The sequence below is a fragment of the Coenobita brevimanus genome, chromosome 94 (assembly GCF_032717465.1).
Source record: "Coenobita brevimanus isolate Jiangsu-jjx chromosome 94, ASM3271746v2, whole genome shotgun sequence".
Classification (NCBI taxonomy): Eukaryota; Metazoa; Arthropoda; class Malacostraca; order Decapoda; family Coenobitidae; genus Coenobita; species Coenobita brevimanus.
The window spans coordinates 6,987,396-7,012,472 of record NC_137047.1 but is presented as its reverse complement, the minus strand read 5'-3'; the positions used below and the strand labels follow the sequence as shown (position 1 = coordinate 7,012,472).

General features: G+C 41.3%; 2 protein-coding genes across 2 annotated transcripts in view; one reads left to right on the top strand and one right to left on the bottom strand.

Annotated features, from left to right (window-relative positions):
- Positions 1-2,124: 2,124 nt before the first annotated feature.
- RpL37a (ribosomal protein L37a) lies at positions 2,125-19,718 on the bottom strand. Its single transcript, XM_080282604.1, has 4 exons — positions 19,640-19,718; positions 13,183-13,318; positions 8,290-8,374; positions 2,125-2,217 (listed from the first exon to the last, which is right to left on the bottom strand). The coding sequence occupies exons 1-4, from the start codon at positions 19,640-19,642 to the stop codon at positions 2,160-2,162; spliced, it is 282 nt and encodes a 93-aa protein (XP_080138730.1). The 5' UTR covers positions 19,643-19,718; the 3' UTR covers positions 2,125-2,159.
- Positions 19,719-20,226: 508 nt separating this feature from the next.
- Positions 20,227-25,077, top strand: part of LOC145412812 (uncharacterized) — a 34,550-nt gene continuing 29,699 nt past the window's right edge. Inside the window, exon 1 of the mRNA XM_080282596.1 lies at positions 20,227-20,285. The gene's annotated coding sequence lies outside the window, so the exon portion shown is untranslated. The remainder of the gene's footprint in view (positions 20,286-25,077) is intronic.

The following is a 25,077-nucleotide window of genomic DNA, read 5'->3' as shown; positions in this document are numbered from 1 at the left end:
AAAAAAAAAAAAAAAAAAAAGATGGTAAATGGCAAGGGAGGTTAGGGACACCATGATAAATTCAGAGTGAAAGGATCATTCTAATTTCTACAGCTCTCTCAACTTACACCCATACATTATGGTGGCTGCTAACACAACCTCATGCAATAATTCTGTCACACACTTTTGCAACCCTGCCCAGAAATTCAAAGGGATGATGACTTTATTTTCGCAACTTACTTTTCATGTTCTTTTCATATGCTCACCCCCCCCCCCTTTATCACTGTACTGAGGCACTTTTTACATGGAAAGAAAAAGGTCAGGATGATGACAATGATATGCAAAGTTTTTAAGTTTCTGTATACCAGCCTATTACATTATTGAGTTATTTTCCCTTGACAAAATCTTATTTAGCTTCAGTTCCATACCCTGTCGCTCAAAGACCCATTGGTTTTAATTACAACTCAGTGTCAGCTATTATTATTAAAAAAAAAAAAAAAAAAAAAAATCTCACAAATTGCTGCTTGGAGTTCAATACAGTTAACACACCTTTAAGCTGGAAACTTCTTGGAGCCAAAATAACTGGGGTACAAGAAGCTTTCAAAAGATATACTGTATTTTATTGCTATACTGATGATACCAAGAACATAAACTTCAGGAGCACCTCTCACTTACTCACACATTAAATCAAGAAGTTTCACTGCAAGCAACAGTTACTGAAATATACAAAAATAGCTACAATGCATATCTTACAAAAGAAATTGGTACTGAACATTTAGATACAGTAGGTTCACACAGTGCGCGATTCGCATTGTGCGCGGGTGACCAAAAATCATAACCAAAAACCCTTGAATGAGCGAGTTTACCGCACAGAACGCGAGGCAGAGGCAAGGAGTGGCTCAAAAATGCCATTTTCTATTACTGCGCGACCACCCCTCACACAGCATGTCACGTGTCGTCATGTTGATGCGCAGAAATTCCCGGGCATTCTACTGTTGAGGATGAAGAGGATGAAACGTCAGAAGTGTCAGCATTGGACTTTGAAGGGCTTATGGCCGAAATGAGTGACTTTGATGCTCCTGGGGAAGGTGCTGAAGAGGAGTCTGTGGAGGGAAGTGTTTGTGCGGTAAGGAGTGCAGCGCTGTAAGTGTTGCCGTGCCTCGGAACCCCTGTTATTTATGGTCATCAGGCCTGTTGTCTACCGTTGTTAAGGTGACTACTCATATTTTTGTTATTGTAGCTATAGCTTTAGTACAATGTCTGAAAAATATGACCTTTATTATGTCTCTAAGGGCCAGGTATGAGGGGGTACTGCCCATATGTAATTATTCCCTTAAGATTATGTATTCCCAGTACGCGAGGTCGTGGACCGCCCAATCTCTCGCGCACTGTGCGAGCTTACTGTATTTGTAATCTCTGAAAACCAAATTCAGTGAAATCTGTAAAATACCGTACATTCATTGCATGAAACATCAATAAACACCTACACTTCAGTCAACACTGGAGTCATTGCATATATGAGTGTCCTCCAAGGTATTACAGTTATCCTTATATGATGTATTTAAATCGTGATATCATTAGACATTTTTATTTGTCTAAGAGAGGTCACTTCATAGTGAGGGGGATAAGAAACACTCCTTCAGTACAGAAGTTCTTTGAGCTGAATATTTTTAACACTGTTAGAATGTACCTGGATTAAAATACAGAAGATGCCATTGTACTGTAGGGTTAACTACACATTCACTTTCAGTTAAGAATGTGTCAGAACTTTAAATAATCTCTTAATATTACTGGAGTATTTTTGATCCAGAACAGAAGCAGGGAAGAATTAAAGCAAAACTGTCAACAGAACACCATATGAAAATAATCATACAAGAAATACAATACGAGCAAAATGTCAGATCAACGTCCCTCACCCTAAGAACAGCCACTACTAGCCCTGGCCTGGGACCTCTTGCAACTTCCACACAAAACCTGTTACCTTGAAAATAAAAAGTACGGTATCCAGTTTACCAAATACCAATGAAATGATGTTTACTACTGAAGATATGCATATGCAGAATAACTACCTGTACTGTACTCAGCCAGAACACATAACCTTTACTTAATGAAACAGGAAACCTGTCTAGGAAACAAAGCAAACAGTTATCATACTTCTTTCACTTTATTGTAGTAAACAGTTACTGTGGAGAAGAAGACTTCTTGGGTTTAGCCTTAGTTCCTTCACGGAAGCCATTTCTGAAAATTAGATGAAAAAATATCAAAACTGGTACTTGAATATGCTTATATAATATCTTAACATTTACAAATAATGGATCTGCCATAAAAAAATAAAAAAAAAAAAAAAAATTGTGATGCCATGGCTAGATAATATTTAACCTTATGATCAAGAACATAATAATTTATAATTTCAAGTACCAAATGACTTAATCAACAATATTGTATACAAGAAAGCCAATGGCAAGCAGTGCAATAACAAACGCCCAGATTATAAAAAGGGAAAGGGAACACTGTATTGTAGCAGGAAGCTAACATACAGGTTTACACCACAAGCTGAATAATTTGATTTTTGGACAGTAATCTCCAATATTTTTACATAGTATAGCATTCGATAAACCTTACATCACTGATTTCCTAAATGTTCATTCTGCACTATTATATGTTCAAAAACAATGCAAAAAGATGGCTCTGACTACATACTGCACTCTATTAAAAGTCTCAACCTTGTATCTAAATTCTTTGCTCACAAACATAAATGATTTTGCTGAGTTACGCCAGTCTATCTGGCTGAGCAGACCCATCAACCACAGAAAGCAACTGCCCCTTGCAGGGGGACCCTGTGCGGTGAACTGATGCACCCTAGCAGCAGACAACACTTTGGCACAGTGTGGTCCAGGGGAAAGTGTGGACTGTTGGCTTCTGGATAGATGCCGGATTTGCACATCTCCACCCGATTAACAGGGGCACCAAACTGGAATCCACATCACCCCAAACTCTGGTTATATAGTTACCCCCCAGCACTATAAATGGTTTCCTGGGCTGCAGTGAAGCATAGTACTTGTTGTTCAGTGTACAGCTACATGATGTGGAAAGGAGAGTAATAAAAAGTGACAAAACGGATGGGAGAAGCACGGAAAGAGGGTCAAGGAAAAAAGGCGGGAGGAGGTTGGAGGGGGGAGGTTAGGGTGAAGGCAATAGTGGGAAGAATAAGAGAAATAAGGAAAGAGGAGAGTCAACAGAGAAAAAAGAATGATAATGAAGAAGGAAGAAGTAGGCATTATTACATTACACATGTGGATGATGGCTGCCATCATCTACCACCACCAAAATGATGTAAACATAACAAATTGTTAACCTTGTACTCTAACTCAAAACATTGCTCAAAGCCAAAATGATCCAGGAATAAGTCCGGATGCACGAATATCATGAGCTTTCTAACAGCGATTTCAGATTTTTTGTAGTATTTTCCTGCAGAGAAAAACTGAAAGCCTTAATTGGCAAAGCATGACACAAATCAGCCATGTTTCTTGTAACCTTGGGAGAAAGCACAGTTGTTGACTGCTTCACGTCAACCCACTGATGTCCCACTTTGATGAAATTCGTTGGAAACTAATGCCGAGAGAAATATTCATATGAATGTCTCATCACCCATGTTGGTGCACAGTGGGCTCGCACAGTCCGCATCACTGCAGTGCGTGATTCGCCTTGTGCACGAGTGACCAAAAACCCTTTAATGCGCGAGTTTACCGCACAGAACGCGAGGTAGAGGCAAGGAGTGGCTCAAAAATGCCATTTTCTACTAGTGCGCGACCACCCCCCACAGAGCGCGTCACGTGTTGTCATGTTGACGCGCAGAAATTCCCGGGCATTCTACAGCGCAGCTTGGGGTACAAGGGAGCGGGCGCGCCATAACAGTCCCGGCTCGTGCACTGTGAGGATCCGCTCTCTGCAGCTAACCAGTCGTGTACAACGTGTGGTGTTTTTTGTGCTGCCTGTAATTTGCTGCACCATGGCTCCAACCCCAAGAGTAAAGAAACTTCTGATGAACGCCACCAAGTTAAAGATAATTAAGATGAAGGAGGAGGGTCAAGGAAACACGGCTATCGGGAGAACCCTGGGACTGGCTGAATCTACAGTGAGAACTGTGTGGAAGAACCGTGAAGCCATAAAGGCTGTAGTGAAGACGTATGGTGCCTCTGACCTAGACGGCCATTCGCGGGTGGGAAATCGTGCTATGATATTAATGGAGCGCTATCTTGCCACCTTCATAATGCGGAAAGAAAAGGAAGGTGTTCCACTCAATGGAAGATTTATTTGGAACCAAGCCCAGCTCTTTTACAAGGCTGCATCTCGAAAGTTAAAAGTGGAAAAACCGTTCAGGGCATCAGTTGGATGGCTGGACCGTTTTCTCTAAACAATAAATAAAAAAGGGCTTTAAAGGCATAAAAAACTCAAAGTACCTAACTGACAACGATAGTGCTAAAGTGGAAGGGATAGGGTTGGAGGTTCTGAGGCAAGAAGCGTGTTTCAAACCTTGCTGCAGCCCCGCACCATAGCTATTTTATATGCATGGTTCATTTTTTTGTTGGTTCTGGAACCTTGCCGTGTCATAGAAAACTGTGCCAAAGAAGTCCGCACAATAGGCGACTTGACTGTACTCTTTCATAATACACTATCAGTATAATTAATACCATATTATTTTAATAATATAAAATACCTATGTTGCTGATGCTCTGGTCCCTCCTAGGAACTTTCTAAAGAGATGGACCACCACAATAGTATTCCCTAGGCGACACTGTCCATTCTAATCTCTTCTGCTCCCACCTATTTTTCTCCCAAATAGTACGGTAATTCATCCACTCTCACTTGTCAACTCATTTCCTTCAGGCAATTGAAAGTCTTGCAACACCAAAAGCTGCCCCCTTCAAAGACTCTTTGCTATCTTCCATCATACAGTACATTTAGTGATCCTGTACTTTCCACTTCAGTGTTTCTTTTCAACCACCACCTGAATGCCCTCTGGTCTTTCCTCCTCACCAACACTGTCATACATCTGACACTACTGTTCATCTGCTAGTCCTACCCTGACTGCACTTTATACTATCTAAACTGCACATCACTTTACATTTCTCTCTCACTCAGCATCCATTTTTCACCTGTATGTGTACAACACTGTCCCCGTTTCCTCCTCAATTCTCAGACAGTCAATGCCTCTTCCAAGACACTATTCACCGTATGTATATAAAGGTTTTTCCATATGATCAACAGGCACTTGTGATATCCAAGCACACTACTCATCAATTTCCAAGCAGAAATTGGGATGGTGCTTCAGTTCATCAAATGTACATGATCATTTTCCACACATTTTCCATAATCGTACTCCAACACCAGATTTTCCCACTGATCATGTAGAAAGGCCTTAAAGCAAAGGCATCACTGCATACAGACAGAAATTATTCACAAGCTACAAGCCATAAAAAATAGACAGAAGACATCATCATCACCATCCACTCCTACGATGCCCCACAAGGATCGTAGAAGCCGTGGGCCAGGCAAGTTGGTCTTGGCATTTAAGATGAGAGTGACTAGCCTCACTCATCTGTGAGTGGCATTACATGAGCAATACATTCCAACCACTCCTTGGATATAAACCTGTACAAGCTCAATCTGACTGGAGCACCTTAATTTCCTGCTAAACCACCAGGTGCCATAATATGGTTATGTGGTTACCACCTAGCATAGTAAATAGTTTCCTGGTGTACAAGAAACCATTTGGCTTGTCACTCAGTGTAGTCACCCACAGGCCGAAAAGGAAAGAATGAAGGAAATAATGACAGAAGAGGAAGGAAGGAAAGTAGGAAGGAAGAGAGGAAAGGGCAGACACCTTAGAGCAGCACTACATCAAGTGAGTGGATGGTGAGCACTCCCACCTCCCACAGAGACAGAAGACAAACTATATGATTACAAGAGATGTAAACCTTGCATAATGTAAGAGAATAAAATGGGCGTTGAAACCCTTCCTCTCACTGTACAGACATCAGTAAGACACAACCCCATCATCAAACAAGTGTGCTGCACACAGCTTCTTACACACTACGGTACTGAGGGGAAGGTAAGGGAACTGTGCCACGGACTTCCTTTACCCTCAGTTCATGCCCCTGAGGAGCCTTGTTGAAGCTCTCACCTAATGGGAATACGGGTGAGTGGGAAGGGATGATAAAATAGCTGTGACAAATATAAAACCCCTTCCCCACACAATGAGCAGAGATGAAGCATGATAATAGCAGCAATGTAAGAAGTAACGACAGTACAGTACAGTAATCCCGCATATTTCGCGGTAGTTACGTTCTTGTAACCCCCGCGAAAATTCAATTCCGTGAATACTCTATTAACAATTGAATCTTACACTTGTATCCACCATGCTGCCCATCACACAGTCCAGGTCCATACTGATTGCGAGACAATTCACCGTCAGACAATTCCCCGTCAAAACATGGACGATTCCCCTTCAGAACAATTCGCACCCTGGACGATTCCCCGCCATTCTATAAATATACTAATCAATACTTTCATCAATATACTTATTATTAATTAATCAATACTTTAATAACTATATTTCAGGGGGATCCAGCAAAGTCTATGTTCAGTAGCGTAGGTTCTGGATATTACTTATTAGTTGCACCTTTAGTCAATAATTAACTTGTTTCTTCCTCGCTGCAGTCGCCTTTGAATTATATTCTAGCGTCACCCATAGCTATCTTCATTAATGAAGGCGAATTGTTTTGTGTTTGTTGTGACTGCGAATTGTCCCGAAACCTCCATACTCATCCCGAAATACCTTCTTACAAGATTGAAAGCACATACTCCATTATGAAGGAAAAACGTAAACACCGTACTGTAATACACAATTATCTACACATTTATTCACAAAACAGTACAAAATAAAAAGATGCATTAACTGGTGATAGCAAACACTCGCACGGTCGTTTCTTAGCTTGTCCAGTAACACAATTTTCTCTGCTAAGGTCATAACTTTTCTTGATCGTTTTGTCACTTTGGAGTTCTTACTAATTGTATTATTAGCCTTTGGTGAGGCTGGCTTACGTCCTGGGGCCATGTGGAAAGCAAGTGGGAGGCAAGAGGCTCATATCATAGTGTGGTTACAAGCACACCAGCCACTTAAGACAGTCAGACGTGGACTGAGGAATGTGGGACAGAGAGCAGTGTTGCCATATCCAAACAACAAAATTATGCTAGGGCAATGAAAAAATTATGCTAGATTGAGCAAATTTGTTCCAAGTAAAAAATGAATTATGCTAACTTGAAGCTAAATGATAAAATTCTATACATATTCGTGCAACATATTAATTATGTATTGTTTACTATGAAAATATTAAAATGAACCTACATACAGTAAGAGGATAAATATCGGTATCTGCCCATACTGCTTTTTCCCACGAAACTTACGTTTTTCTGATGGATTTTGATGTGATTCATTCGATTTTGAGCATCATTTCCGTCGGAAATAACCAGATTTTGAGATATGACCCCCCCCCCATCCCCCTGAAATAATGGGGGATCTTTGGGGAATCGGGGGTTATAGGGAGGGGGGGAAACACAGAAAATGGTCATTTCCGACTGAAATGAAGCTGAAAATCGAATGAATCATACCAAAATCCATCGGAAAAACCTAGGTTTCATGGGTAAAGTACAAAGCTCAAACTTATCCTAACCTAACCGAACCAAACTGAACCTAACCTAAAACCTAACCTAACCTAACCTAATCCAACCTAACCTAACCTAATCCAACCCAACCAAGCCCAAACTGAAAGTAACCAACTATTCAAACATCTTACCTTTTTCGTCTCTCTCTCTCTCTCTCTCTGATTTGTAGCTTTTATAAAATTATTCCAAAAATATTCCATTCCATTCTAAATTATGCTAGAATGATTCTAAAACTTCTAATATGCTAAAAAATATTCCAGACTCGAAAATTTGATCAAAATTATGCTAAAAGAATAAAATTATGCTAGATATGGTAACACTGGCAGAGGGGCCACGGGAAAGGGACAGAGGGTGGCGTGAGTTTACCGCGCTACAATTGGAAGCTGCGGGAATTTCAAATTTTTTGTTTTCTGTATATTCAAGGATATTTTTGTTGAACTTATTAATGCTAAGAAAATCCGCGAGAGGGCAAAACCGTAGACAAAAAATCCGCAAAAAATGCGGGATTACTGTACTTTGGTTTCAAAAACAGCAAACCATCTGATAAATTAAAATTCTATTGGGTTTCAGAGGCTATAGACTTACCTGAACCGTCTATAAACAACCTTGAGGTGGCGCATCCGGCCCGTACCAGTGGTCTTCCTACGGATGGCCTTTACCGACCAATTGTCTGGAACAAAACAGCAAAACATAATATTATGCAGTAAAAGTATAACTTCACAGTTCTTCATGACAAGGTTATGTTCATATAGACCTCATATTAAATATTTCTACCTGACAAATAAACCATCATCATCATCTAATCCCACATTGCCCCATGAGGAGCGTAGAAGCCCAGAGCTAGGCAAGTTGGTCCTGACATTTAAGATGAGAGTGACCACCTTCACTCTTACGAGTGGCATAACGTGAGCAATAAACCCCAGCCATCCCTTGGATATAAACCTACACCGGCTTAACCCATGGACTGCAAGCCACAGCTCAGGCTGGGTAGCGTCGCGTTGTGAGCCACAGCTCAGGCTCTGCTGCCCATGCATCACCATTAACTACTCAACCCCTATGCAAACTTATGCATGGCGCTACGCAAAGACGGAGAGAGAGAGAGAGATTTTATTCTTTTCACCAGATGATGCCCTGGATGTTTACCTTCGAGTTTAAAATAAACAAAAACAAATTTTTCATTTTTTCACTACTCCCCCACATAAACTTACGCATGGCCCTACGCAAAGACGCAGGGACTTCTGTCCCTCCAACGAGGTCCAAGCTTCACTTCCATATGTTAGAGTTGGTATTACAATGCTGACATGTAGTAACTTTTTCACTTCAATGCTCACTTCCCTGTTTCTTATCACTGCTTTCAGGGAACCAGCAACCTTTCTTCCTTGATGTACTGTTTCAAGCACTTCACCCTCCAAATTTCCATCCTTACTCATCGACACTACCCAAATACTTAAATGCACTCACATTTTCCATTTCCGTAATAAAAATAATAACAATAAATAATAACACTCCTTTACCAAAGATGTATCCCCACCATGTGGTAAAGAATATATAGATATGCACTAAGAAGTATGGCAGTTTCATATATGAGGCACAATCTAGGACTTGTACATTAATGGTGGGGATAATCATCATCATCATCATCATCATCATCCAATCCTACATTGCCCCATGAGGAGTATAGAAGCCCGAGGCTAGGCAAGTTGGTCCTGACATTTAAGATGAGAGTGACCAGCCTCACTCAACCCTGAGTGGCATTATGTGAGCAATAAACCCCAACTATTATCAATCTTTCTAAATCAAACTTTCTACATAAACAGGCAAACAAACTACTAAACAACCCAAATGATAAAATATTCTGGTCAACTCTTAATTCATTCAAAACTAACTTCACTACCACCTCTTCCATTCCACCTTTACAGTCCCCCAATGGAAATCAAGTAAGTGACCCATGTGGAAAAGCAAAACTTCTTGCTGACATTTTTCAACAAACTCAACCCTAAATACAGAAAATCACGATATTCCTGTACTTGATTTTGATTCCCCTCAAATACCTCCTTTCATGATTCACACCATATACGTACAAGCTGTATCACAGAATCTCTCAGCAGACAATGCTACTGGTCCAGATGAAATTCCTTCAATAGTACTTAAAAACTGCTCCTCAGTGTTGACTCCTGTAATGGCAAAATTTTTCTGTTTAGGTATCCATACCTCAAGTTTTCCAGCCCCTTGGAAAGAAGCAAATATCCATCCTGTTCCTAAAAAGTGGGCAACTTCTGATCCATCAAACTAGAGACCAATTCCAATAACTTCCATTCTCGGTAAAGTTTTTGAGACACTAATTAACAAACAAATAATCAAGCATCAAGAAATCAATAAATTAATCAATGATCGGCAGTATGGACTTAGACAAGAACATTCAACTGTAGACATTCTTTGCCTTCTTACCCATCAGATTAACAAAACGACAGACCAACACAGTGAAACACACACAATAGCACATGATATATCAAAAGCTTTTGACAGAGTATGGCACCAGGCCTTATTGTCTAAGATGTCACACTATGGCCTTGCATCACTGGTTCCTTTAATTTCTTCTTACCTTCATAATAGAAAAATACAGGTCATGGTAGATGGAATTTATTCTCAGTTTCATTCCATAAATGCTGGCGTACCTCAGGGATCAGTTTTGGCGCCAACCCTCTTTCTCATTCATATATGTGACCTCCTATCTGTCACTCACAACCCAATACACTCTTATGCTGATGACTCGACCCTTCATAGTTCTTTCACAGTTAGTACCTCCTTTACACAACTTGATATTATAAATTCCCAAATAAACAGCAATTTCTCTGAACCAGGACCTTTCAAAAATTAATCAATGGGGACAAACAAATCTGGTCTCATTTAATGCTCAGAAAACTAAATAAATTAATTTCTCCAACAGAAAAAATCCCTCAGATTCTCACATAATTTTACATGATGTCAATATTCCCATATCCACTACAACTGATATCCTAGGTGTTACTCTAAACCCCAACCTAAGCTGGACAGCTTATGTTTTATCCCTTACTAAAAATGCTTCCAAAAAATTGGGACTTATGTACAGAGTTCATGAGTTCTTCACTGACGAGCAGATGGTCACAATATACAAAAGTCATGTGCGTTCTCAGATTGAATACTGTTCACCGCGTTCTCAGATCAAATACTGTTCACCACCGTGGAGTGAATGTGGAGCAGGTGCATTGAGGCTGCTGAACAAAATTCAAAATAAAGCCGTTAGATTAATCAATAATCCTGCCATTACGCAGGACCTTCCTCAATTATCAGTATGTAGAGATGTTGCTTCTTTAGCATTATTTTATCAATACTTTCACCATAAGCGCTCTGACGAACTGGCTTCAATTGTGCCTCCCCTTCACATTTTCTCACGAAATACTTGGGCAGCTGGGAGCGCCCATGAACTCACACTCTCTCCCCCGCAATGCAGAACCTCTGCTTATCAAAATTCATTTATCCCCAGAACTACTACTCTCTGGAATCCACTTCCATTTAAATCCAGTTATTATAAATGTTTTATGAATGGAGGATGCCTTTAGGCACATGGACTTTTTTTTTTTCCTTTGTTTTTCCTTCCTCAAAAAAAAAAACTTGGATATAAATCTTCACCAGCGCAATCTGACTGAAGCACCGTAATTATCCTCTAAACCACCAGGCGCCAATATTTGGTTACATGGGTACCACTCAGCATAGTAAATGGTTTCCTGGTGTACAGGAAACCATTTGGCTTGTCACTCATTGTAGAGGCAACCCACAGGCAGAAAGAAGAGGAAAGAATGATGGAAAGACACAAGAGGGAGTGTAAAGTCACCCATAGGAAGAGGACGAGGAAAGAATGAAGGAAAGAAAGACAGGAGAGGATGGAAGGAATGAAGGATGGAGGAGAGGAAAGGGCAGACACCCGAGGGAAGCACTACATCGAGTGAGTGGATGGTGAGTGCCCCCACCTACCACATAATAATAATATATGAGAGAGGGGGGTGTCAATTGGGAGCAGGGCAGTGAAATGGCGGGGGACAGGGCGACGTGGAGGCGATTTGTTTGTGGCCACCCCAAACAGGATTGAGGCGTCTGGCAGTAGATAGATAGATAGAGATACTACTCTTACGAAACAGTCCAACAAGTTTCGTCTTCAGATTCCTTGTGCAGGTTGGATTAAAATCTCCAGCAGACACAACGAACTTATCAACAGATTTTTCATTACAATATATGGTCATTGCTTGTGAAGTGCAGATAACATGGCAATTTTACATATACATGCTTTAACTATGGCACATACTCTATCTTCCTGTGTGATATGTAACCAATCCGTCAGGTAGTTACTGAGATACAGGCTTGGACAAAAAGATGGGCAGATGGACATAATATTCCTTATACAACAAACCCTCATCATAACTGACTAATTGGGGTCCAAGTCATTTTGAAAAAAGCGAAATTCTGATTGACGCGACATCCAGACTTCCCCCTGTTAGCCTGGATTTTTTCAGTATATCAGACATTAGTCCGGATTGCATCAACTTCCTTCTTTCATCAGCACTGGTGCTTCATTACTTATTATCCAACTCATATCCAGCAATCTACACCCTCAAGATCCTGACCCATTCCAATGCCCATCATCAAGGTCACAACAACCACCCAATGCCCATCAACAAGGCCACAACAATCACCCAATGCCCATCATCAAGGTCACAACAACCTCCCAACGCCCATCATCAAGGTCACGACAACCACCTAATGGCCATCCAAAGCCTATCATCAAAGTCACAACAACCTACCCAAAAATCCACATCCTCCACCATCCCCCTGCCCAAGCTAGACTGAGGTCAGGCAGTCTGGACCACTTCTGGCTTTATCTGACTTTTCCCGATATATAAGAATTTTGTCCTGTAGACTCCTCAAGTCCCATAAAAACGAATTCCGGTATATTAATGTCTGTTATATCGAGGTTCTACTGTATGGCCATAGCTCACAAAGCACAGACAATATGACAATTTAACATATATGGGCATCAACTACGACACATACTCTATTTTTCTAAATGATATGAAGCCAATCCACCCAGTAGTTTCCGAGATACAGGCCCAGGCCGAAAGAGGGACAGATGGATGAACAGGAGCAATTCCTATATCCCCTCCATATGGAATAATGTTGGGGAAAATAATGGTTAATACAAGCCCCAATACCGTATTAGCTAAAACAAGGCTGTACTACATCAGGACCAAACTGGCTCCAATTTCACTCAATGGTTTACAATAATACAAGACTTCAAAACAATGCATACAACACCAACCCTAACAGACACAGTGCTAGTACGTGTAATTTTCTTTCCACTGCCCAACAAGTATAACTGCATTCAATTTAGGAAGTTCTCTCATTGAAAATAAGTTAAACTGGCACTAAATACAATAAAGTACTTACAGCGCCTAGTCTTCTTGCTAGGGTAGCCACACTGGGCACACTTCTTCTTTTGGATATGATAGGATGACCGCCCACACCTTCGGCACAAGGTGTGCGTTTTGTTGTGCCGTTTACCAAACGACGATGTACCCTTCGTCTGTAAAATGAATATGACCATAATTATAAATAAAATCTCCACTTCTGAACAGAGTTGGGCAAGACCTTGATGAAGGAAAATAAAGATGCTTGATGCAGCTTGAATAAAGGTAGGTGTATGCTCACCATTACAACATTTGCTATATACTGTACAGTACTGCACACAAAAAAGCCTGGTATTTGACAAAAATTATACCGTAACACTAATGAAAAACACCAACCAATCTAATAAAACATGAACAAAAAAGCCAGGTATTTGACAAAAATTATACCGTAACACTAATGAAAAACACCAACCAATCTAATAAAACATGAACAAACGAAAGTAAACAGCAATCCCCCTCCCCCCACCAGGTTTTGGTATCCAACCCAGAGTAGGGGCCAGATAACCTGTTCCCTGAGGCCCAACAATCTTCTTACATGGAAAAGATGGTGCCCCACACCTTCACATCACTGCCTGGCCTCTAATACCCAATATCCAAACAAAAATGCACACTTGAACCAATCTAACCAAGACTGTTGATAACAAAATATTACAAATTTGGTTCAATCCATTCAGCATGATGGCAACTAAATTCTTGATACTGGCATAATTTTATTCAGCTTAGAGACCCCCCCCTTCAGCAATAGGGTTAAAATCAGTCACTATAAAACTCTTTATAATGTGGCTTAACTACTAGAGCAAGACAAAGATAATAAGGTGTTTCTGATCTACGAGAGTAAGCGTGGCCTTCTTTGTCGTCCTTATCTCATTCTAGTAGTTCAGTTACTCTTCTAGGAGCTGCCTAGCATGGGCCAACCGGCCTACTGCAGTTATCCTCTCTTCTTATGTTCTCTAGTGTATTTTTTAATCTACAGTATACATTTCATGGACTGCTCAGGTTGGAGAGGAGTACTGTACTCCTGTAGTTAGAAATGATAGTTCTTCTAATCTATGTTTGTCTAAAGCTGGCCTGAATTTTCTAACTCAGGTGTTTCTTTTATTTCATAAACTGGTGATACATCTTGCCTGGTCTCTTTCATGCTTATTTTCCCACAATCTTCAGTCCTCTACACTTCCACAATCCTGCAGTTTTACTCCAATACCAGATACAAGTACTGGTAGCTATTTAAGTTTCATCCATAATTTAAGGGGGGGGTTCTAGAAATACAATTGGGGGGGGGAAAAAATTACCCCAAACTGCAAAGAATCTCAATGAAGCTTGAAAAAGAACTGCCAGTGTCAAGGCATTTAATACAGATCCCTCCATTCACAGCCAATAAGAGAAATGGTACAAAAAATTGGGATCTTTTGTGTTTGGTGTATGTTCTCCCATTATTATGCATATTTCGTCACTAATACAGTTTATAAGCTGATTCCAAATCATAATTTAATTTCAGGGAGAAATTGTTTTTTAATATGTTGGATTCATATTTGTTTGAAGTTGTATGGCGTATAAGATACGAAAATACAGATCTATTCAAAAAGATTTTGCAGTGCATTTCTAAATTTAAGCACTGAACAAACGAACAATGAAATTTTGGTACAGTATTGTGAAATAGATGTTATACCTAAATATTCCAACCAAACTTTTTAAAAAACAATTTCTCCCCAAAAATATAATAAAATTTGGAATCAGGTTAAAAACCTGTATTAGTGATGAAATTTTCATAAATGTGGGAGAATGTGCACCAAACACAAAAGATCCAAAAACTGCTGCAATGGAATTGCTGTAAACCAGGAAACCTGGAAATATTTTACAACGCTGGCTGGTAACCTTAACCAACATGTTTCTTACGTAACAAGTGGGTTGGCAGAGGGTTAATGCCCCTCCCTGGAAAACAACTAAAATTACAAACACGAAGCCTTGGACCAGGAAGGACCAATACGTGACGACTAAGGACCAAACAAAGGACATGGTAAGGACTGTGACATGGAATGTAAGGGGTGCGAATGATGAGGTGAAAGAATGAGAGAGTGTCCAGGTGCTTGGGAGTGCAATAGTGGACGAATATGGAATAACTGAGACTAAACGGAGAGGTGAGTGTACGAGAGTCGGAGTATGGATGGGGAATATGAGTGGGAGTAGGTGAGAACGAGAGGGCAAAAGAAGGAACATGTAGTGTTCTGTGCAAGAGATGGAAGGAGAATAATGTATAGAAGTACTGATCAGTTGGCTCAAGGATTGTTTGGGTAGGACTGAAAGTGGGGCTACAAATGTGGACGATTGTGTGTGTATGTGCCAAAGCATGATCATGCAAGTAGGGTGAAAGTAGAGTTCTGGGCAAATGTGGAAGTGGATGATAATGGCAGTGCTTTAGTGGACATCTGTGCAGGGAGGGGGTTGGTGATAGCCAATACCCTCTTTAGACACAAAATGATCCACATGTATAGGTGGTGAGTGATGAGAATAGTGGCTGGTGAACTGAACAAACGGAAGGCAATGATTGATTATGTGCGTGTGGATGACAGAATGAGAAGGTGTGTATGGTGTGTAATGGATGCAAGAGCATACAGAAGTTGGGAAGTAGACTTTCTGACCACCAGGAGGTGGTGGTAAAAGTCAAGGTTCAAATGCAATGGAGAAATAGGAGGGAAGGACATAAAAGTTGTAGTTCACACAAGGAGGGTAGAAAAGTTTCAAGAGGATGGAAAAAGGTAGAATATAAGAGAGAAGTGGGCTGACTGAATAAATATAATTTCAAGCAGATGGGGGAGGTGGAAGGGGTGTGTAAGATATTCCAAGAAGAAATTTGTGCAGCATGCGAGGTGGTGTGTTGGGTGAAGAGAAGACAAAAGGGGGTACAGGGAAAAACATGGTGGAATGAAAAGGTGTGACAAGCTGTGGCACACAAGAAGAAAGCATATAGTGAGTGGATGGGAAGCAGAGGCATGGAGGCAGCTGAGAGACGGAAGAGAGTTATACATAAAGATGAGGAGAGAGGTGAAAAGATTAGTAAGCGAGAGTAAGAAAGTGGATGAAGAATTTGGAATAAATTTGATTGTAAAGTGGAGGAATGTAAGAAAACATTCTGGAAAGAAGTAAAAGGGGTAAGACAGGGTGATAAAAAAATTAGCTGGAGAGTCTATCTATCTATTGCCAGATGTCTCAATCCCATTTGGGGTGGCCACAAACAAATCGCCTCCATGTTGCCCTGTCCCCGGCCCTTTCACTGCCCTGCTCCCAAATCACACACCCCTCTCTCATATACCTCTCCACCCCATCCCTCCATCTCATCCTTGGCCTCTCCCTCCCTCTTCCTCCCTCCACCTCACTCACATACACTCTCTTCGTCAGTCTCTCACCCTCCATCCTCTCCACATGGCCAAACCACCTCAGTGTGTTCCTCATAATGCTTCCTATCACATCCACACTACAACACTTCTTTATATCCTCATTCGTCAGCCTGTCTCTCTATGTGACTCCACAGGCTCCTCTTAAATAACTCATTTCCACTGCTCTCACTCTTGACTTGTGTCCTTCCAACAACATCCAAGCTTCACTTCCATACGTTAGAGTTGGTATCACAATATTGTCATGTAGTAACTTTTTCACTTCCATGCTCACTTCCCTGTTTCTTATCATTGCTTTCAAAGAACCAGCAACCTTTCTTCCCTGCTGTACCCTTTCAAGCACTTCACCCCCCAAACCTCCATCCTAACTCATCACACTACCCAAGTACTTAAACGTACTCACATTTTCCAATTTCTCACCATCCAACCTCGCTGTACATTCACTGACTTCACCTCTCTCAAAGACCATCACTTTACTCTTCCCTACATTCACCTTTAGATTCCGTTTCTTACTCTCCCAAACTCATCCACCTAGCCTTGCAGCTCCCCTTCATCTTCACTCAACAATTTATAAATGTGTGATTTGTCACAAGGGGGTGGGAAGTAATTACATCTTGTGCAGTGTTTGTGATAAAGTGGGTGCATAAGAGAAGTAGTGGTATTAGAGGTAGAGTGCAAGACAATGCTGATTTCATGCATGTGGTGTGTTGAGGAAAGCTTGTGGAGACTGCCAGACATGAAAGGACATTCAATGAACTTCCTGGTGAGTCTCTTGAGTGTGTGGAAGAGTTTTGTTATTTGGGAGACATGTTAAGCACTGGAGGTGGGGAAGGGGCTAGCTCTGTGGCAAGAGTGAGGAGTAGTTGGAAGAAGTTCAGGGACCTGTTGCCTCTCCTGACACTGAGAGGGCTCTCCCTCCGTGCTATGGGATCTTTGTATGCAGCATGTGTTAGGAGTGTAATGCTGTATGGTACTGAGACCTGGGTAGTAAAGAAAGAGGATATTTGCAAGCTCAGATGTACAGAAATGGCACTGATTAGGTAGATGTGCAGTGCATCCCTGAGTGCAAGGCTTGGGGGTGGGGGGTTCATTTACAATGGAAGAGTTAAGAGGTAGGATGGGACTGGAGTGTATTGGTGTTGTGACGAGGAGAGGCAGACTGAGATGGTTTGGGCATGTGGAAAGGATAGGGGATAACAGGGTGCAAAAAGTGAGAAGAGTTAATGTTGGGGGTAGTGTAGTGAGAGGCAGACCAAAAATGACCTGGGACGAGGTCACTGAATGTGACCTCAGGGTTAAGGGACTAAATAGGAATGCTGCCAGAGATCAAGCAGCATGCAGAGCCGCCATTAAGTGACCAAGGCCAATGCATGCAAGAATGTTGGAGCCTTCAAAAATGAAAACAACTGCAAATGGAGAAGGGAGGAAAAGTGAGCAGTTGGAAAGAATGCTTTCTGGAGCTGTTAAACACAGAGAATGAAAGTGATGCAGGATAAGTGGCTGGGGAATGGCTGGGAGAAGGAGGGAGTTGAGAAGAGAGAGAGAAAAAAAAAACAGTAGCCTGGAAGAAGTGGACGCAACGAAGAAAGTCAAAATGGGGAAAGCCCGAAGAACAGATGGAGTGTGTGGTGAAATGCTGAAGCATGGGGGAGAGATAGTAGTAGAATGGATATCAAAGATGTGCAGATTGGCTGGATAGTGCCCCAGAGGACTAAAAGTGAGGTATAATTATTCCCCTGTACAAAGGAAATGGGGAAAAAGAAGTGTGTGGTAATTATAGGGGTATTTGTATGGTAGAATACTTACTGATAAGAGTTAGGGATATAAATGAGGAATTAGTTGGTGAAGAACACACAGGTTTTAGGAATGGAAGAGGTTGCTTGGATCAGACATTCATTCTTAGGTCTTTAGTGGAAAAGTTTCTAGAGAAGGGAATATAGTTGTATGCAGCCTTAATGGATTTGGAGAAAGCATATGACAGGGTGGACAAACAAGGAAAGTGGAAAATGTTAAGAATATGTGGGGTGAATGGGAAGTTGTTGAATGCCACGAAGGGTATGCACGAAGGGGCTAAGGCTGCAATACGTGTGGATGGTGAATTGGGTGAATTTTTCTATCTCAATGTTGGATTGAAACCAGGATGTGTCATGCCTCCATGGTTGTTCAATCTGTGTAAGGATGGGGTTATAAAAAGGATACAAGGCAGGGCAGTGGATGTGTGAGAATCCTTAATGTGCGAAGGCAGCATCTGGAAACTCCCTGTACTGTTGTTTGGAGATGATACTGCATCATTAAGAAGAGTTAAGAAGACGAAGGGGAACGGCATGGCTTGGTGAATGAGCTTGGAAGAAATGGGATCTAAAGTAGGCTGTAGGAAAAAGTAAATTTTATGGTCTTCGCGAGAAATGATGTCACTGGATGTACAGTGAGGCTGGATGATGAGGAAATGGAAAATGTGTGTGCATTCAGGTACCTTGTTGTTGTTGCTGGCGCACTCTCCTGTCCAGGAGTTCCGTTTACAACAGATGGCGTTTTTTATTATTTTTCTTTTTTACATATCCCTTATCTATTTCAATTGTTCCTTTCTCATATTTAGTATTATAATCCTTCTTTTCAGTATTTTTTTCTATAGTTTCTGCAACTTTAACTATATCATTTTCTTGAATTGTTCCATCTAGTTTCATTGTTTTTATCACGTTCCTCGTGCCTCACCAACGTTTGTAATGGCCAACTTCCTAAATCTTACTCAATCTTGGTTAAGTTGGGTTGAACTGCTGGGTATGGTTAGGATTCTCCCCATTCCTGAACATCAAAAAGTTGAAACGTCCCCTACTGCGTTCAGCCCCTAGCTGGCCTCATGATCCAAAACACCACGCGTGACAACAAACTACATAAACATGTGGCACACTGCGTACACTCGCCCATTTTCCTCAGCAACTGCATAATACAACAACACTTTGAATTCAAGCCTACATATTATAAATACACCATAAAGCAAAACAAAAGAAATATAGCAAGAAAACTGAAGGACCATCACAGTAACCTTACCATGGTTGCACCGGAGGGGAGAAGAGACCCACAATGCTCAGCAGCTCCACCAAACGAGCTAATCCTTAACTTTTGATCATGCACCGCAGGTTTTTATAAATTTGAGGTTTGAAATATTTATTGTTGTAAAAGGTACAGAGTGCATATACAACAAAAGAAGGTGGAGAGAATGGAACTGAATTATAATTCATTGCTTGGGCAAAATAATGCACGGGTATCGTATTAGATCATAATATTCATTAATGTGAAAGCACCATGAACACCTTAGCAAGACTCCCTTTACGAAACAGTTTGTCGTAGCTATTAAGCAATATATTGAATTTACAGTGTTAATGGAGCATACCTTCATAATAAACATTAGAAAACTATTTTTCTGAGGTTATCTGTACGAATTAACATTATAATAATTGTTTATTTATATGTAAATAGCTTGTCAGCAGGGAAGGGATGGTGAGTATATGCAGCCTGTCAAAGTAGCTGGTAGCAACAAGTCAACAAATGTTACGTCGTGTGACGTGTGATTTGTCAAGACATTATCTATACCCGGTCGTCGTCGGACGCGTGCTTCATAGTTGTGTTGCTAAAAGTCTTGATATCGAGTGCATAACCCATTGCAGTTTACATCATCATATCCAACCAATTTTAGGTATTGTGACACTGCAGTGTACCCGTTTGATCTACAGGTTTATGTGGGCCAGGTGTTAAGCCTGTCATGGCATATTCCATGACCGATCTGGCCTTTCAGGGCGTCCAGGTGGACCTCACCTTTGCCGCCGGGGTGGCATGAGCGTGAGGACGGTTTCCGCCACTAGTGATGAAGATGGAGCTCCTGAAAAATGGATTTGGCTTTCCTTCGGCAGTTTCACCAGTGAAGCACGGAGCCTTGTTTACATTGTAAGGTCTTATCTTACAGTAGACGTTCTGGAAGAGGCCGCTAGGCTTGTGCATCCAGCTCTGGACTTTTAGCGGAATAAGTGGTTCTGCTGGTGGTGGTGGCGGCAGGTTGAGTAGTTTTATTATACTGAATTTTGGCTTTATGACTGTAAAGTAAACCTTGCCTACTCCATGCCTTGTCTAGATTAATATCAAATTTCAGCACAGACTCTGACTCAATCACAAACTGGGGTAGGGCATTCCAGTGATTTATCTCTTTATTACAGAATGAGTTCTTCCTCTTGTCTTGACCTTTCCTTGAAGATTTTCTTGTTATGCCCCCTCGTTCTCCTGTCTTCTTGTAGCACAAAAACATCTTGGCAGACGTCCTGATCAACTTAGGAACTGTCTTCTTCTGTCTGTATTTTCTGCTACCAGCTATGATCTCCAGTCTTTCAGATGCATTGTGTCCAGGCATCTCGAAATGACTGGATCTTGAATTTGGCTGTCTCTTGTATTTTGTTTTTCCCTTGGAAGGAACAGTTATTGCGGGCTCGTCGCCTTTGCTTCCTCCTTCCTAGCATTAAAAAAAAAAAAAAAATGCCTTTCAGTGTCTTATACATCTTTATCATGTCCCCTCTTGCCCTCCTGTATGTGTTAAGTTAGCAGCCCTAGTTTCTTTTACTGCTCTAAGTAACTCATGTTTCTCAGTGTTGGTACTGTACCAACTTGCTTGCTCTCCTCTGTACGTTTTCTATGGCATCTATATCTTTTATCAAGTGTGGAGCCCAAACTTGGTTAGCATACTCCAAATGTGGCCTGACTAGTGCCACATAGAGACTTGAAGATTTCCTCATCCAAAGATACAGATGCCCTTCTGAGCCCCACCATTCTTTTTGCTATATCTTTTCTGCTAGGTGGTCTGAAAAATCTATCTTATTGTCAGTTACAATGTCTAGACCTTTCTCAGAGTTTATTTGTATCGTTTTTCACTCATGTTATGTCCTTCGTTTCCTGTATCACATTTTCCAATTTGCATATACAGTATTTACGTTTCTTTGGATGAAATAACAACAACCACTTCTCTGGCCATTCCTTCCAGGGGCTTACACAGGAATTTTCTAAGGGGAGGGGGCCCGTAGTGAGGTGAGGTCGGGTAATCCAGTAATTACTGGGAGGTCATATGCAGGTTTAGAGTCAGAGAGCTGCTGGCTCATGTTACTCTTTGTTTGTACTTGCCAGTTATTCATGTTTTGCTGTTATCAAAATAAATATATATAAATTTTTAAAGGACCCTGAGAGCTAAGGGGGGGGTGCCTGAGCCCAGGGGACCCCCCCAGGTGCGCCCCTGATTCCTTGATACGATCAGTGTCCTCCTGAAGCTGTGTCATGTCATTCTGGCTCTTGATCTGCCTGTACACTTTGGTACCGTCTGCATACAGGCTCACTTCACTCTTGTTTCTTAAGATTTCAGGACAATCATTAATATATTAGATAAACAATAATGGTCCCAACGCTGACCCCTGAGGAACACCACTTTTTACATCTCACCACTCAGACTTCTGGCCATTCACAATTACACATTCCTTTCTGAGATCTAGAAAGGTCTCTGTTCACTTCAGACACTTCTTTCCAATGTTACAACTCTTAATTTTTTCTAGCAACCTTCTATGTGGCACTTTATCAAAGGCCTTCATAAAGTCACACTATATCACATCCACTGCATCCCCCTCCTCTAGCATCCAAGTCCATTTATCCATTACTTTTATAAGCTGAAGCACTGTTGAATGCCGTGACAAAAATCCAAATTGTTTCTTGCTCAGTAGCTTCATAATTCCTTCCCTGACTATTGACTCCATCAGTTTGCACACTACACTTGTAAGGCTTACTGGTCTTTAGTTCCTGGGAGCAGAGCAACTTCCTTGCTGGAAAATAATGGTTATGTTCGCTATTTACCAGTCCACTGGGGGCTGTCCATTATTGAAAGATTGTTCAAATAATATTTGAGAGGTTCTGCAAGCTGTTCCTCTCCTTCCTTGATGATCCTTGGATGCAGTCCATCCAGTCCTAGTGACTTTTTCCATTTCACTGCATTGATACCGTTTTTATCTTTGTGAGTTGAAAACTCAACAACAGACAATGCAGGTACTGTACTTGTTTTGCTAGGAGACTGGGTACCTCCCCAGCCAGTTTCCTCAGTAAATACTTTGCTGAAATATTTTACCAGTACAGCTGCTTTCTCTTTGTCTGTTTTTGTCATGGATATGGTGTCATCATTTATACAGAGATCTGGTTTGCCTGCTTTTCTCGTTAATTTTTGTTGGAGATATTTCCAAAATATCTTCAGCTTCTCTTTCACGTTAGCCTATGTGCAGTAATGTGTTCCTTGTTTTTTTTTTTTTCTCTATCCTTGTTTCATTTCTCACCTGATTATTATATAGTTCATCTTTAAGTTCCCTGTTGTTGGCTTCTTTATATGTTCTCAGTTGTTTTAGTTGTGCCCAAAGATACTTTTTTCTTTTTATTGTTGATCACAGTTTCGGGTTCAGTGGTAATTCCTCATTAGTTCTTTTCCTCAGTGTTGATTTATCCTTGAATTCTTTAACCGGTACACATTTCTTTATCACTTCCACTAGTTTAATTCTAAATTTTTTCCACATTTCCTTGACATCTCCACCCAAATATTCTTTCCAGTCAGTTTTTAGTTTATGTCTCAGCATTTTGTAATCTATTCTCTTATACTGGTACATATGTACGGTACTTTCTTTTTACAGGTCCTCTATTCATCTTCATTATCACAGGTAAATGATATGCAAGCATGATCAATTCGTCCTATGGGACTTTCTGCTTTTATGTCATCAGCAATTTCTTCTTCACTGCTAAATAATAGGTCTATAACACATTTTCTTGTCTCCCCTCTATGTTTTGAGTTTTCCTTGATATGTTGTGTCAGGAAGCAGTCCCTCACTGTCTCAATGAATTTATACTCCATACTGTGTATTCCCACTGTTGTAGTGTAATTTTCCCAGTTAATATTTGGCAAATTAAACTCCCCTAGTATTACCGGTATCCTGTGTCTTGCTTGCTTAGTGTTTATTTTCTGCATCAATTTCAACAGTTTATCATTCTCTGCTGTGTCACCACTTGGGCTTCTATGTACCAGTATTGAAGCTATTAATATGGTCTCATTCATGCCTTTCAATTCAGAAGGCAAGTGCTCACAGTATTGCTGTTCCATGCTTATCTCGCTGAAAGATATATCTTTTCTCACATATACAAGCAAACCCTTGCCTTCCTCTGCATTAATAACATTCTTTTCAGTCATTACATATCCATCAGTGCTGTGCTGAACTAACATTCTCTCAGATCTATAATTTTTTTGCCTAATTTCTTGCAGGGCAATAAGATAGAGCTTAACATTATTTACTAGTCTAGTTTTCAGTTCTCTGAGTTTAGCCTATCTGGGGAGATCACATACATATTAGCCTACTTAACATAACACTAAACTTATTTACAATGGGTGTAGATTCAATTAGGCGAGGTTTTCCATCCCCACTAGGTGGTCCTCTCTCGCCTGTGTTATGGAGTTCTTCGTTTCATCCCCGGTTGGGGTCCTCGATCCTTCTCCCACTACACCCCCCATCCTGTTTTCTTCTATGGTCTTCATGCCTCCATCTGCAGTGTTCCTCATCTTGGTCCCAGGAACACTGTGGAGGGAGGCTGACAGCACTCATGTTATTCTGAATCCCCGCAGCTTGTTGGACACCGTCAGTGAATCTCCACTGGGCAATTCCTGCTTGGAGGGGTCATTTAGGATTTCAGGGAAGGGATAAGCTATTAATGTGTCTGCTGGTGATGTGCCTAAGATGACTGCCCCTTGAGTCCTTCGCCCAGCTGGGGGAATGGCCTATCAAGTGCTGGTTGGCTCACTCACCATCCAGTGGTGTGTTTTCCTGAGGGTGCATTGGGCCTGTTGCTCCTGATGTCTCGGAGGAGGAAGTTTTGTCGCCTTTGTGGTCTTAGCAGCTGTTCCCTCCGGCTAGTGGAGGTCACTTGCTTTATGGTCCACCCTCATGGAGGTGGGGACACAGTGGCAACCCAGGTGGTGCAGCTCAAATTCAGGGACCCCTTAACAGAACAAGCTATCTTTGGCCATTCCTGCTACTGTGTATGGACTTATGTATTTCCCTTCCTCAGGTGCTATACGTGCTATTGCTTCATGCATGATACGATCTTTTGCAAGAATAAAGTTAAGTGCTCTAGATGTAGTAGGTTCCATCCATATAAGTCCTTGCCAGGCGGTCAATGCTCCAACAACCCCTACTGCTTTTTCTTCAGTGGTTTCACTCCCAGTTGTGTCCTGCACTTACCCAGTCTAGCCTACCAGCTGGCACTTGCCATCCATGGTGCTGCCAGAGTTAACCCATTGACTCTGTCTGACCTCAACACCCATCTGCTTGCCCTCGACCCCTCTGGACACGCCCTGTCCCAGCTCCATCTTGACAACGCCTACAGCTCCCAGACAGACATCCTGGTCTACCCAAGAGGGTCTTACATTAGCAAGG

Coding starts and splice junctions, on each gene's coding strand:
- RpL37a (XM_080282604.1), bottom strand. Junction 8,375..13,182: donor TAGCAAGAAGACTAGGCGCT/GTAAGTACTTTA, acceptor GTTTTGTTCCAG/ACAATTGGTCGGTAAAGGCC. Junction 2,218..8,289: donor GTTGTTTATAGACGGTTCAG/GTAAGTCTATAG, acceptor TCTAATTTTCAG/AAATGGCTTCCGTGAAGGAA.